Genomic DNA, 16,120 nt, shown 5'->3' with positions numbered 1-16,120 from the left:
TTCTCTCATTTTGTAAATTCCTTGAGATTAATTTAAATACTTTTTGAAAAATTTAGAAGGATCAGAATATATTATCAATTATATGTGGAAGCTCCAAGTCTTCTGCTATTTATGGCTTACGTGGTGAGGTGTCCTACACATCACAGCATCTTTTAAAAAAATCTGTGGCCTTTTTTGGGGAGGTAAGTGAAGGGGTGAAAGGATTATATGATGCATTCCTTTAGATCAATTAGGGAATGGTGAATATAGTTGCATCTCTAGCATAACTATCGAGTGCTTCTTAGATACCTACTGCTGCTTTTCACTGCCTGTCATGAATGCTCATTTAATTCTCCAAACCCTAGGAGACTGATAATATTATCCCCACTTTATTGATGAGGAAACCGAGGCACAGCGACACTACCTTACAAAGCACACAAAATGATGGTGCTGGGATTTGAACCTAGGCAATTTGACTCCAACATTGATGTCCTTAATCACTGTATTAGGTTGTCTTCAGGTTCTATATTTACATCCCACTGTTTAGCACTCGGTGAATTCCTTCTGGATCCTAGCTACCTCTAAGCCATTACTATCAGATGTTAGTAAAAAGACAGGGTCAACATTTAAAATGGCCATTCACCGGGATTCGAAACACTGGCCCGTTAAAATTCCCAACTTCCACGCGACTCAGAAATTACTCAACTGTCTTTCCCTAAACCCAGGGCTCCAACTTAGTTAACTTTGTTGTTGCACAGCAACGGAACATCACCACACAGCAAACGAGGAGGATTATTTTAGACTGAGGATGCCGCTGCCCAGTATTCAGCCAGGGCCCTATCTGCCTCAATCACCCCAATTCTGGACCAACCCAATCTTATTAAGTGATTGTTCTGCATCCTGTGTTGCACCATAACAGATTTCCTTGGGCTACATTTTCTCTCAGATTTGACGACAAGATTCGAAGCCAAGCTAAGAAATCTAACTTTTGAGGTAGATCCGGCAGAAAACCCGTGGCGGGACCGCAGAGTTTGCGGCAACGGAGGCTACAAAAGAGCTCAACTGCATCCGCGGGGGCTCTCAGAGACTGCTAACGTGTTTGACTGTCAACAGGCCATTGAACCCCGCGCTGCTCTTTCGTGGTCTCTGCCTTTGGAGTTCACAAGCTGTAAATTTAACACACAGCCCGCCGCGCGGCTCTGGGTCCCGGGGAGTCTGAGGGGGAGCGCGGAGAAGGGACTGACGGGAGCCAGGAGAACGGGAGGGGCATTCTCAGGCGTCCAGGAGAACGGGAGGGGCATTCTCAGGCGTCCTTCACAAACACACAAAAACTAGGAAGCAGGACGGGAAGGCGAAGCAAGGAGAGAGGAGGGAGGGGAAGCCGTGAATAAAAGCGCGCCCCTCCCGGAATCGGTTACTCGTTTTAAGCTCATTTCGGAGTGCGCCCGACTGCTGCGAAGGATTGCGGCCGCGCGCGCGCGCGGAGTCCCACAGCTCTCGGGCGCTGGGCGGAGCAGAGCCACGCGCCTCGGTCAACCTGGCCAATCACGCTTTTCGGCCCCTCCCGCGCGGCCTCGCCCCGCTCCCTTGCGGAGGCTCGCGGCCGCGCGCGCGCAGTCCCGCCGCTCCGGGCGCGGGGCTGAGTGGAGCTGCGCACGTCAGTCAATCTGGCCAATCGCGGGTCTCTTCCACCTCCCGTGCGGCCCCGCCTCTCAGACTCCCGGCTGGCGGCAGCAGTTGGGTTAGTTCTCTACGCTCTCCGGACAAGGCGGAGGGAGGTAGCGTGCTGGGCATGGAGTGGGCGTCTGAGAACTGGACTTCTTCGGGGATTGGGTGGGGAGTCGAGTAGCGCTCCCTTTCCCTGGTCAGGGAACCTCTCAGCTCCACCTCAGGCCTGGGGTCTCTCGAGGGCTTGCTGTAGTGGCGGGAGGGGAGGGAGGACTCCCTGTGGTATTTTTCCCGGTAAAGTTCGATGGCCTTTGTTTGAGAAGCAAACTTCAGTCTCTGCTTTTCAGGGTCTCTTAGCTGCTTAATCGAAAACGATGCAGACAGGAGTAAGTTTATCTGTGCTTGGGCTCCTTGTTCCTCAGGCCTGAAGGGTCATTTGTTTTAGGCACACAGCCTTTAGGATTTAGGGTAGCGTGACAGGCCTGATTATGTTTTTTTGAGTCAAGATTTCAGTTACATTTCCTTTCATTGTGAAGCTGGCGTAATGAAATTAAAGAATTCCTGACTATCCAAAGTTGTTATCCAACTCACCCCCCCCGAATATGGCAGATTTTGAGGATTTTTGTCAGATTTTATCCATCAATAAAAACAAATGTGGAGTTGTTCATATGAGATGCTAGCTAGTTAACTTGTCATGAAAAAGACTAGTAGTCACCATAATGAGCAACACAATCCGATTTAGGAAAGTAAATGGAAAACTGAAAAAAGAAAAGCAAGAATGAATCACAACTAAGTGAAAGAAGGAAGTTGGCTGGCTTACTTGGTGATGTTATGTAAAACAATAAAAAATTCTTTGATAAAAATTAAGGAATATATAGAGGTGTGGGTTAATTTGATTTCCGTTTCGTGATTATTTTTTGTTTTTTAGAAGTAAAGCAAGATTTCAAGATGGAAAGTCCATCAGACTCAGCTGTGGTGTTACCTAGCACTCCACAGGCTGGTGCCAATCCACCGTCTCCTCGTACAAGCAGTTCAAGAAAACAAGTATGAAAATCTTAGTTCTTTCAGTGGATCTATTCTCTATTTCTAAGTATTGTGGCAATGGTGGTTTCAAGTCTACTGAACACTGTCAGTTAACGTAATGTGTAAATTAGTAAGTAAAAATTTTATTAACATAATTTTAGGTCTTTCCCCTTAGATAATGTATTGGACCTTCCCCTCAAATTTTCATCTTGACCCAATTATTCTCATTTAGTTTCAGTTCAAGTTTTTACAGCATTCCAAACAGGAAGTTTGAATCTGACATCATGAAGGTCTTTGGGGGAAAGATCTAGGTCGTTTCCTTAATTTGTAACTCTGAAGCACCTAACCATGTCAGGCTTGGGACAATTGCTGAACAAATGTTTGTGATTACTGAGGTAAGTGTTTCAGCACTGTTTTAGAAGGGTGCTGGCTCTGCTAATATAAAAAGGGGTTAAAACTTAGTGAAGCTTACAGGAATTAAAGATATTTTGTGATGGTTACTTTAGATATATGGAGACAGAAAGTCATCTAGTGGTGTCTGCCATAGAAACGTAAGGTCTTGATTTCTAGTAGATTTATTTATGTCAACTCTTGATTAACATTATTAACGTTTGATGCCTTTTTCAGCCTATGAGTGCAACCCTTAGGGAACGATTAAGGAAAACTAGATCTTCATTTAATTCTTGTTATGGTGTGGTAAAACGACTTAAAGTAGAGAGTGAAGAAAACGATCAGACCTTTTCAGAGAAACCAGCACCTTCAACAGAAGAAAACTGTTTGGAATTTCAAGAAAATTTTAAACACATAGACAGTGAATTTGAAGAAAGTACACATTTGAAAAATACCTTCAAGAATATCAATGCATGTGCATCTAAATCACTTGATTCTGAGTCATGCAGTGATCTCCGGAATGACTTTATGAGTGAGAATCTTCCCAAACATGGATTAAACGAAGAAAAAGCAAAATTGATGAAGCAGATTCAGGAGAAAGAAGAACTTCTTCGGAGGCTAAAACTAGTCAAAATGTATAGATCAAAGGTAAGAAGAATTTCAGAACCATTGCCTAATTAATTTTTTTATTTTTAGATAAATGGTAGGAAAGTATTTCAAAAAGAAAAGTTTATTTTAGCATAATAAGAAGTAAGCCAAGTATCCAGAAACCTGGCTTCCAACAGCTTTAACTCAAATATGTCATAGATTTAGAGTAGAGCAGAAGAGGCCTCTAAACACCAGCTATAACTTTTAAAAGTCCCAGCCCTTATTTCATATGCAGTTGAAGCTTTCTATCTAGTTTCCAGCCCACAGCAGTATTAGAAGCTTCAAATGTTAGCTGCAAGTGGCAATGAGAACAGAAGCAACAGTGACAGTGAATGAGAAAAAAAGCTAAAAATGGACCACAGAGTACAATGAAAAGTAATTTTAGTAATGATCTTTTGTTATTCAATTATGTGTAACAAATTATTAAAATATTCCGAGCATTTTCTTTAAGAAAACAACAAATATATATTAGATTTTAGATTTCAACCCAGATAAAGTTGAAGAAAATAGAATTTGGGCACTTGGAAGAAGATGACCCTTACTTACCTGGATCATTCATGTATATTGCAATTGCGCCTTCTTCCCCAGCAATGTGTCATAAATGATGGAATACTGTATCTTATTTGCTCTCTTGAATTTTTAGGACTTCTCTAAATATAACTACTTGAGTTTTATGAGATAGTGACATTGAAAAATATTAATTTGAATATCATTTTTTAAAGTACAGCTGTGGTAGAAAAAGTAGATTTTTTTTTTAACCCATATTGTTGCTTCTTTACATAGTTTTGCCCTATTTAATGATTCGATTTTTCCCTGAGGGTAAGGATAGCCCAGAGCTTCTACCAAACAAAACAGCCATAGAACTCAATTTGAGTGATAGTTACTTAAAACGATCCTACTTTTTTCCTGGGTAGAAGTCCCATTTATGTCCAGATGTGTTACCCTTTAAACCTACTACTCATCGACTGATTTGACAACTTTCATTAAGTAAGTTAGGATGGCTATCTAGTTATTGACACACATTTATGTCTTTTTTTTTTTTCTGTTTCAGAATGACCTGTCTCAGTTACAGATGTTAATAAAGAAGTGGAGAAGCTGTAGCCAGCTGTTGCTTTATGAGCTGCAGTCAGCTATGTCTGAGGAGAACAAGAAACTAAGCCTTACTCAGCTGATAGACCACTATGGGTTAGATGATAAATTGCTACACTATAACAGAAATGAAGAAGAATTTATAGGTGTTTAATTCATAATTTTTTTCTCCAGAATGTCTTTGTGGATGACAATGTAATTAAAAGATATTTATACATTTTAAAGGGAAGATGTAAACCATTAGGGCTTAGAGAAAGGTATCCTGGTGAACCTGGATCAATTTAGGGCCTTTGTTATATAAGTATAAACTAAGTTCTAAAATGAAAATTTAGTGTTTTGAATAAATTTGCCAAAGAAAACTTGACAGTTAAAGGTGAAAAAATTTTTTTAAATTAAATCATGATTAAAAAAATAATCTGGACAACTGTGGAAGTGAGTTTTAATACATTGTTCTATTTATTGTGGTAAAAGTTTTATTTTAAATGTGAAAAGACAGTCCATCTAGTGAATGTCTAAACCGAAACTTGTCTGAAAATGCCTGCCTCTCCTAAGTTTATGCCTCTCCTTTGTTTCCACCCATTTACCACATATTTCCATCTGGATGGTCTAGCAGGTAAACTCATATGTTCAAAATTACATTAGTTTCTGTCTCTTCAAATTTGTTACTTGTATTCGTCATCTCAGTTAGTGAAGTGATCATCTATTTCTTATAAAACCACATGTCCTCATCACCCACTTCAGGGCATCACGGCATACGGGGCCTTTTACATTCATCTACCTTTCTAGTTTTATCTGTGAAATAGGTAAACGCTAGCGTATCTACTCCATTAACAGCGACTCCTCAGTCGGAAACCCACCTTCACTGGGTTGGGGTTCTGGCTGCCATGTTGTACGTTATCTGTCATCCTGGCCATAGATGGACCCAAGCATCCCAGTCCTTGAGAATTCGGAATTGAACTCAAGAAAAGAAAGCCCATCTCTTTTTGTGGCTGGAGCTGTTGTATGTGAACTTGAAAGCAGAAAAGCTGGTGTGCTTAAGTCTGCCCTTACAGAGGAAGGCAGAGATGACAGAGAGAGAACTTTGTGGGTCAGTGGCTTCTTGGTTCTGGTTTCCAGTCTCTTGGGTCCTTTTAAGGGCTGAGACAGCTTTACTTAGTTGTGGGTTTTTTTTCCCCCAATCTTAAAAGAAAAGTACTTCCCTACTACTTGGTAAGCAGCCACTACCCTAAGCTTCCCCCCTCCGCCCCCAGCTGCTCCTTACTCTCAGCCCAGTCCTTCCCCGTGATCCAACAGACTATTAATGTTGGCATATCAAGACCCTGCTCTTGCATGCATTCTAATTGTTAATGCCCATGCCAGTAACCTACCCCTCACCCCGGCCTCAATTCTTGCCTTCTAGACACTGCCATTGTTATTGGCTTCTGTGAACCCAAGAGGACTGGCCTTCCCTGGCTCTGGGATTCCCAGATGGGCATCCCTGGGAAGCTGTGCTGACCAGCCTCCATTGCTTCTTGCTGCTCAGCCAGAGGTCCTAAATGTGGCAGGAGAAGTGGTTTCCCTGGTGATGGTTGCCAGCATTTGACTGCAGCTGCCCATTACTGACTAGCACATCCCCTGGAGTCACCCTTACACGTCCATTTGGGGGAACTACAGCATCAGTAGGACTCTGGTTTTGGGAGAGCTGGGGAGCAGTTGGTGGTATAGCAATGGGGATTTCTAAGGCATTGGCTAGGTGCTGAGGGCTCCAACAGCTCAGTGAGCACTTCTACAAGAGGAGGTGGATCATGGAGTATGGATGGGGCTTATGGGAGAGTTTGGGGCCTAGGGGTGCCCATGAAGCAGTCCCCTTTTTAATAATTTCTATTGAATTTTACCTCCATTTAATAGGATATATTTATTAAGAACTACTGAATAAGAATTATTTTTATTCATTAAAATGAAAGCTAACACTTAGCACTTGCTTTGTGCCAGTTTTAAACGTATGTTAACTCATTTGAGTTTTACAATTATCAACATCCCAGTTTTAAAGATGAGGAAGTTTTAAGATTAAGTAGTTATTTAGTGACAGTCAGAATTTGAACCCAAGCAACCCAGCAACAGAGCTCATAACCATGTTATGTTTGACCCAATTAATTATATATATTACTACTTGATAATATAGATAATATCTTAAAGGGCTATAAAAATACAAATATAATTGCTCTTAGTTCAGCAGAAGCTGAGAGGAATCAGTACCATAAACATATCAAGAGAGAGGACTGGGTTCCATGACCCATGTGCCCTTCCAAAGCACCTGCCAATAACCCCAAAGCAGAAGATGCCTCTTGTTGAAAGTGCTGCTACTAGAATACAGCTTGGGGGCAAGAGGCTCTTGCTAACCTCCACTCTATGCCTCAAAGCTGAGGCATTCAAGCAAGGAGCATTGCCAGAATCACTCAGGGTAGACACTAAGAAACAGAAACGAAACAGGCTGTTAAGACCTGGGAATCCACAGAGCACTGTCCAGCGAAATTTGTGGCCTTGCCTTAGTAGCAAATGGAGGCTCCAGTAGCTAACTCAGGTGACATGGAAATGTTACCAATAGGCACTACCCTGCTTAATCAGCCAAATCGACTACTTCAGGAATCATTCTAGGCCTAAGGGGGGGAGCTGTCAAAATGATGTTGGTTCTATTTTCCTTACCATTCCCACCACTGATCACTATACAGGTGATCAATTATGGTACTATCCTGGCAATTTCTAAATAGAAGGTCTTAAAACTTCTAAATTTTTTTTTCTAAATAGAATGTTTTATAATTGCTCTCTTGCTTTACCTACACCAGTGTACACTGGATATGGTGTTACTAATTAAACTTAACATTTAATTCACAAAGTGCAGAACATTGAGACATTGACACCCTTTGGAGATTGTGGTTAATGATCCCCATGGTATTACCTTGGAATGCAGCAGTCCATAGGCTATGGAAAGGCAAAGCAGTTTTCTGAACAGTTAATCTTCTCATTACTTATTTATCATCATCTACATGAATAAAGTGATAAACTATTTCATGGAAATGTAAGAATTCTGATCACCAAATTCCTTTGTGTGTGTCTGTGTTTCTCCACACCAAGCAATTCTCAAAACACCATCTGGATGTCCTACAATTCAACTCAATTCTGACACATCTATCTGGAGATAGCATCAGATTCTACAAGTTAAGGGCTCAGTCCCACAAGACTGCCCTCCACTTCAGATGCCATTTGAAAAACCAGATTGTTACCTGTGCTTCTGACCGGCTGGCAATAAATCAGAGGTTCCCAAGATTCCCTCCTTCCTTGGGTTCAGTTAATTTGCTAGAGTGGTTCATAGAACGCAGAGAAACATTTTATTTATCAGATTACCATTTTATTATAAAAGGATCTAACTCAGGAACCTCAGGATGGAAGAGATGCATAAGGCAAGTTATGGTGAAAAGCTCAGAGCTTGCTTGCTCTCTCTGGGTACACTCTCCAAACCTTGTCCTTCTGGGCTTTTATGGAGACCTCATTACATAGGCACAATTGATTAAATCATTGGTCATCGGTGATCAATTCAACTTCCAGCCCGTTTACCCTTCCTAGAGGTGGGGGTGGGGGTGGGGGGTGGGTGTGAGTAAGGGTGGGTGGGTGGATGGGAGGTTGGGACACAGGGTTGGTTCTCCTGGCAAACAGCCCCCATCCTTAGGTGCAATCCAAAAGTCACCTCATTAACATAACAAGACACCTGTACCTCTCTCATCACTTAGGAAATTCCGAGGGTTTTAGGATCTCTGTGCCAGGAATGGTGTCGGAGACCAAATATATATATTTCTTATTATAAATCACAATATCACAAAATGAGAAAATGCTTTTTTTTCTGTTTACTAAACTATCATGTGGGGCACAAAATTAAGTTCTGTTGCAAATACATATGAATATAGAAGATTATGTCATGTTTATGTAGAACGTCTATGTAGAAGAAAATATGTTGTAATTTACAAATGATTTAGGGCTTGGTAAAAGTAAACAATTTGCCTTGTTCCCATTGGTAGGACAGGGAATCATCTTAAACATTCTATTATTTTTTTTTCTGATGATAGAGAAATGCTTACTGAAGAAAATGGGAAATACAGAAAAGTATAAAAGATAAAAATCATTCATAATCTCATAACATTTCTGGTAATTTTATAAAATTAGAAATACCAGTAGTGGCTAAAAATAATTTTTTGTCTTTAAGACTTTCTATATTACTACTGTGAAAATAATTTTTGATCAAATTAAGACTTAATAAAATAGATCTTGAATATATTCTGAGCTAAAATCGTGTTCATTCTTGAATAAAAATCATTCGTGTTATTTTAGACATTTATTCATGCAGGACATTTTTATAATGACTAAGGCTAAAATCAATCAATTTGCTATTAAAAATATGCCACTAAGAGGAGACTCTACTTAAATTTCCTTATATAAGAGAGACAGAAATCATTTTAACCAAATGAAATTATTTTTAAAATGACTGATTTGGTCTTATGTTTCCCACCAGCAGTTTTACATTTGAACGAAAGCAGGAAATGTTTTCATCCTTAATCTTTCAACTTCAGCCTGTAGTATTGAAATCTGCTCAGCTTGTTCTTTTGAAATTTTTGTTAACTTTTGCTGTTGCATCATGTTTTCATATCGTTCTTTGGCAATCTTTTCACAAGTCAGTGTAGACCCTTATCCCAGAAATGAAGAAGAAGGAATTATTTGGATTATTATCTATACTTTTAAATACAGAAACAGCACTCAGAATCAATTAAACATATGGAACAAATACTGGTAGCTTTATAACCACTGTACAGATTTTAGGAATTATGATCACTTTTAAAGAAACTGACAGTTGATTAAAGAAAAAAATCTTACCCACTGCATTACAGATGTCTTTTCTCTCTGAGACAGCCACCAGTTCTTCTCGTAAATTGCAGCTTAGGGTATAATGTGCTACATCTTTTTGATTGCTGTACCTTCTCAGTTTTTTAAGCAGCTTTTTGCAGCTTTCCACATTCTTTTTGTGGGTCTGAAATTTTTGTTCCCATGACACCCCACAGAAATAATTTTGAAAAAAATATATTTTATAAAGACATTATTCTTAAAATTTAAATACATTGTCATCAGTAGGACATCTTACCATCATATCCCTAGTACCTAGCATAATACCTGCACATAGTGGGTACTTAAATTATTTGTTGAAAGATAGAATGGTATGTTGATACACATTTTAGAAAAAAATTTGTATATTCTTAGAAATAAGAGAAGATTTAAAAAACACATAGCCTTGAGATTACTTTGTTTCCATCTTATGTATGTTAAACACTCAAAACTGAGCATTGTTAGGCAATTAGGGTAAAACAAAGCCTTTACAATGCAAAGGAAAGACTATCAACACTTCTACTACATAAATCTTACGTAACCTAATGTGAAACAGGAAATTCACCTACACTCTGATATCTCCCAAGGGGTTAATTCAAATGTTAAAAGAAGTGCTTCACAACCTAAATGACTGACAGATGAATGGATGAAGAAGATGGGGTACATACATACAATGGAATATTGCTCAGCCGTTAAAAAGAATGAAATAATGCCATTTGCAGCAACATGGATGGACCTGGAGATTATCATACCAAGTGAAGTAAGTCAGACAGAGAAAGATAAATATAATATGATGTTGCTTATAGGCAGAATCTTAAAAAAATGATACAAATGAACTTATTTATAAAACAGAAACAGACTCCCAGACTTAGAGAACAAACTTATGGTTACTGGGGGAAGGGAGAGAGGGATAGATTGGGAGGTTGGGGTTGACATATACACAGTGCTATATTTAAGATAAATAAGCAACAAGGACCTACTGTATAGCACAGGGAACTCTGCTCAATATTCTGCAATAACCTAAATGGGAAAAGAACTTGAAAAAGAATAGATACATGTATATGTATAACTGAATCACTTTGCTGTACACCTGAAACTAACACAACGCTGTTCATCAACTATACTCCAATATAAAATAAAAATTAAAAAAAAAAAGAAGTGCTTCAGGCTACCACATTGGTTACAGTTACAAAGACACTATTTAGAGACCTCTAATTACATCCTGAATATCAGTATAAAAGAGCAAGATTTTGGTAGGTTCTATTTGAATTCATGATTTGCAAACTATTACTTTGTTTAAATCATTCACAACTACTGGAATTATAATGATCAGTATCCTTGAGACCTACCTTATCTAAAACAGCAATGGTTTGCTCCATTACTCCAATCTGAATGGCAATCATAGTCTCATAGTTTGGTTCATTTAGGTACTTTAAGAGGAAAAAAAAAAAACCCACAATGTATGTAAGGACATTTTTCTCTATTTCTTTCAGTAGATAATTTTATAAAGATTATCTTAGTTTTGAAAGTTACTGTTTCTCATAAAAATTATCTATCCAAGTTAGGATTGACTTGACTTTAGTGTCATGCTACTTACTTATATTTGGCTATTGATACACTCATCTATATACTAATAGTTACAAATGCCTAGAGTTTATCTTCTCATTCATTCATTCACTTATTCAACTCACCAAATATTTATTGTGTCTCATTTGAGAGTGTCTCACTAAGTCCCATACTAACAATATCCCAGTTAAAGATACTGAGGGAGATAACAAAGATAGATAACATGACAGAGACTTCAAGAAAAAGAGAACGTGTAGTATGATTAGTTGCCAGAATGTATGTAAGGTGACATGCAAATTAAAAGATGGTTTGAGTTGGGCCATAGTTTCTCTGAACTGGGGAAATCAAAAGGCTTTATGGATGAGGTGGCATTTAAACCAGACCTTGAAAAACAGATAGATTAGGGATGTGAAAAAAAAATACGGAAAAATATTGCAGGTAGAAGAACCAGTATAAGCAAAGGCACAGAGGTAGAATCCTGGAATATAAAATCAGTTTGGTTTGAGAATACTGATGTGTAAGAGGAACAGTGGGAATGAATTTCAAAAGATAATTTGAAGGACACTGAACGCCACTTAAGGATTTCAGAATTCATGTGCCAGGTAAGAAGAGGAACTTTAAAATGTTTGAGCAGAGTAGTAATGTTATTAGACCTGAATAGGAATGTGACAGCAGTATACAGTATAATTAGAAGAGAAAAACCCAAGGTCAAGAGACTAGTTAGGAGATTATTATAAAATACTCTAAACCATTGAAAAGGAAGGACTGAAGCAAGGTAAAGGCAGTGGGCATAGAGAATGAGGGAGTACATGGATAAACTAGTTAAGACTTGGAAGACAAGGGAAAGAGGGGAATCAAAGAGGACAACAACTTTAACCCTGAGTGAATGGCTGAAAGAACAGAAATAAGCAAAATAAGAAGAGGAGCTGTTGGGAAGTAGGAAATACAGAAATAGAGCTTGAGAAAGGTCAGGTTCAGAGAACTTAGATTGGAATTGGAATTTAATTGGAGTCCAGAAAGCTTGGATGAGTCTTAGCAGTGATCATGAAAGTCAGAAAAAGAGAAATCATCAAAGGAGAGGCCATGGAAAGAAACACAGAGCTGGGGGCAGAATCTTAAAAATAGCTATACTTAAGAGAAACAAAAGAGAAATGAGGAGAAGAGGCAGAGTGGTCTGACATGTTGGAAGAAATACAGGAGAAAACAGGGATGATTAAAGCCAAAACAATGAGCAATTAAGAATGAAGATGGATGGACTTCCCTGGCGGTCCAGTGGTTAACACTCCGCGCTTCCACTGCAGGTTCGATCCCTGGTCAGGGAACTAAGATCCCACATGCCACACGGCCCAAAAAAAAAAGAAGATGGACAAATGCTACAGGGATGGTTATGACTGGGAAAGGGACCACGAGATTTGACAATTAGGAAATTCTTGGTGAGCTGCAAAACAGAACTATACTACTGAATGGGTCACAAAGAACCAGAGGCAGCAAATGTAAACTACCAGAAGAAACAGACAGAATTCATAGTCACATTATGAACTACTTCTGGCATAGAACATGCTTGACGTCACAGAGGCTTCTTATTAAATACTGGTTGAATGAATGAATACATTAATGAATGAAATTAAAATTATATAGTGGGGGGCAGGGAGAACTTACATTTTGACGATCTCTTGAAAAAAACAGCATCTGAATATCCCGAGCCTTCTGATTTAGATCTTCCATTTCCATCTCCATTTTCTTATGTTCCCACTCGATCTGAAATATTCCTTTGTGGACTTCTTTACTTTCCATCATGCTAGCAACTTTCTTTTGTCCTTGAGTCTTAAAGAAAAAGTACATTCCGATATTCATATAATACGATTCTGCATACAGGATACAGAATATTTGAAGCTGAATGCTTTTCTTAGAAAACGCTTGGAATGCAGAGATAATTCTATCCTCTTTCTTAAAATGTAGTAGATATTAAAAAATTACTTGATGGGCACAATCTGATCACTATAAAGCATGGTAGTTACTGAACAGAAGGGATTGTAAGATACATTTGAATGGCATAGCCAATTTACTTTTATGTCAGTGATTAGGCAGGAACTCCTCTTGACATCACCGATCTACCAATCTGTATGCATTTATACCCCTAGTCTGCCCTGCTTCTTGACACTATAGATAAAGGATTGTAATTTAATGCAGCTAGGCACAGCAGTATCTTGTTGGTAGCTAGTGGAAAAGCAAAAAAATTCAATGGGTTAAATATGATATTTAAACACCTAGATATTTTGTACTTCATTTCAAATTGCCTACATGAAGTTCAGGAATATTTTCATGGAGTTGTTCTCCCAGATTGCTAACAGTGAAACTACTATGTCTCTAAAATAAATTTGTATGTGAGTTCCATCAGTTAATGTTTTATATTTTTCCTCCCTTCTCCTTCAAGAACTTAGCTTTTTCAAGTTCATGCCACTAGACTATACCAACTGCTACTCTTTCTAAAAATTATTTTCATCTTTTGGTCGCTGCTTGGGCTCAGTTCCTTGAATTTCCCACTTTCGATGCTCTCTTCTCTATCCTGCTCAGCCACCCAGCTCCCATGATCATACCCTTGATCTTGTCATTGCCAGTTCCAAAATCTTAAGGTCAAGCATTTCTCTGGAGCAGTATTTCCCAAATGTGGGAAATATTGCCCCACCAGGGGACATTCAACTATGTCTGGGGACATTTCTGGCTGACATAACTGTAGGGGGGCATTGCTACTGGCATCTAGTGGGTAGAGGCCAGGGAGGCTGCTAAACTTCACACAATACGCAGGACATCTCTCCCCGACAAATAATCATCCAGCTCAAAATGTCAGTAGTGCTGAGGTTGAGAAACACTTCTGTCGAACTACCACATCTCCTCTCTCCTTTCCTTTCAGTCAACTTTGTCATAAGATTTATTTTATAGTCCTGGTCTCAACTTCCTCACTTCATATTGTTTCTTCAGCCATCAGCAATTGAGCTCCTGCCCCAACCCTCCACTAAGACTGCTCTTGTCAAGTAATTGACATAGTGCATGGTTCCCTCCTCCTCGGAACTGTTTCTCTCATGGTTTCTAGGTTCCCTTCTATCTCACTGGCAGCTCCTTCTCAGTCTCCTCACTTAACTCCTTCTCTGCTAGATCTTTCAGAATTGGACTTCGGGTGTTGGCCCAAATGCCCTCCTCCTATCTACCCACTTCCTACGTGGTCTCAAGCAATCTTGTGGCATAAATTATCTATATGCAGATATCTATATGTAATAGTCCATATGTAGTTAAATATATGTGATCTACATATAGAATACTCCTAAATATGTATCTCAACCCTGAATTCTGGCTATTAGATATTTCCACTGGGTGTTCTATAGGTATCTCAAATTTAACAAAAGCCAACATTCTTCATCCTATGTCCCCAGCCAAGGCTACATCTCCTCAGTCTTTCTCATGTCAGTGAATGACACCATCACCTTCTCAGTTGCTCAAAAGCCAAAATATTAAGATTTATTCTTGATCCCTCTCTTTACCTGACCCTTCACATTCAGTCCATCAACAAATCTGATGGTTGTTGCTCTTACCCTAACAACAAAAATTGAAGAAGAATTAAAAACTTCCTGAGATAAACAAAAACTGAGGGAGTCCATCGTTACTAGACTGCTCTACAAGAATTGCTAAAGGGAGTCCTTCAAGCTGAAATAAAAAGCAAGTAGATAGTAACTCAAAGCCAGAAGAAATAAATAAAAAACAACCTAAATAAAAAATGTAACTACATAGGTAAATATAAAAGCCAGTATTCTTGTATTTTTGTTTGTAAGTACTCTATTTTTCCTGTGTGGTTTAAAAGAAAAATGCATAAAATAATAATTAAAAATCTATGTTAATGGACACACAGTATATAAAGATGTAATTCATGATAATAATAACATACTGGGGGAGAAACAGAGCTCCATGGAAGCAGAGATTTGCATACTACTGAAACTAAGTTGGTGTTAATTTGAACTAGTCTGTTATAAAATTAAGATGTCAATTGTAATTCCCAGGGGTAACCACTAAGAAAGCATACGGAAAAGGAAAGGTATAGGGAAAAGGAAAAGAGAAGGGGATCAGAATGGTACTCTGCAAAAAAACCCCAATTATCTACTAAAGAAAGCAATAATGGAGGGACTGAACAACCACAAAATATGACATGCAGAAAACAAATACCAAAATGACAGCAGTAAGTTCTTCTTTACCAGTAATTACGTTCAATGTAAATGCATTAAAGCCTACAATTAAAAGGCAAAGATAGACACAATGGATTAAAAAAAGATCCAATAATATTCTGTCTAGAAGAGACTCACTTTAGATCCAATGACACAAGTAGCTCAAAGGTGAAAGGATGGAAAGATATCTTCCATGCAAACTGTAACCAAAAAACAGCTGGAATAGTTATACTAACATCAGACAAAATAAACTTTAACACAAAAATTGTCTTTTATATGCTGATAGAAGGCCAGTCCTTCAAGAATATATAACAATTATAAACATATATGCACCTAAAAACAGTTTCAAAATATATGAAGCAAAAATTGACAGAACTGAAGGAGAAATAGACATTTTAATAACCATAATTGGAGACTTCAATATCTTACTTCCACTAATGGATAGAACAAGTATAGATCAATATAGATCAATATAGAAATAGAGGATTTGAACACTATAAATTAATTAGACATAAGAGACATATACAGAATTCATCTCTCAATAACAGCAGAATACACATTATTTGCAGGTGCAAATGGAACATTCTCAAATACAGATCACATGTTAGGCCATAAAATGAATCCTAATACATGTTAAAAGA

The 16,120-nt window shown here is 38.4% G+C and overlaps 2 protein-coding genes across 2 annotated transcripts in view; one reads left to right on the top strand and one right to left on the bottom strand.

Annotated features, from left to right (window-relative positions):
- Positions 1-2,580: 2,580 nt before the first annotated feature.
- SFR1 (SWI5 dependent homologous recombination repair protein 1) lies at positions 2,581-5,164 on the top strand. The gene is made up of 3 exons (XM_082854186.1): positions 2,581-2,691; positions 3,298-3,708; positions 4,760-5,164. Exons 1-3 carry the CDS (start codon positions 2,596-2,598, stop codon positions 4,949-4,951), a joined length of 699 nt encoding a protein of 232 aa, XP_082710312.1. The 5' UTR covers positions 2,581-2,595; the 3' UTR covers positions 4,952-5,164.
- A 4,178-nt stretch (positions 5,165-9,342) lies between these two features.
- The window catches only part of CFAP43 (cilia and flagella associated protein 43), a gene marked incomplete at both ends in the record, with an annotated part of 98,509 nt that continues 91,731 nt past the window's right edge, over positions 9,343-16,120 (bottom strand). The window contains 4 exons of the mRNA XM_082855006.1: positions 9,343-9,509; positions 9,697-9,850; positions 11,052-11,132; positions 12,928-13,092. Coding sequence (XP_082711132.1) covers positions 9,343-9,509; positions 9,697-9,850; positions 11,052-11,132; positions 12,928-13,092 — 567 coding nt within the window. The remainder of the gene's footprint in view (positions 9,510-9,696; positions 9,851-11,051; positions 11,133-12,927; positions 13,093-16,120) is intronic.

The sequence above is a fragment of the Leucopleurus acutus genome (assembly GCF_964270905.1).
Source record: "Leucopleurus acutus genome assembly, chromosome: 14".
Lineage (NCBI taxonomy): Eukaryota > Metazoa > Chordata > Mammalia > Artiodactyla > Delphinidae > Leucopleurus > Leucopleurus acutus.
This window is presented reverse-complemented; position numbering and strand designations above follow the sequence as displayed.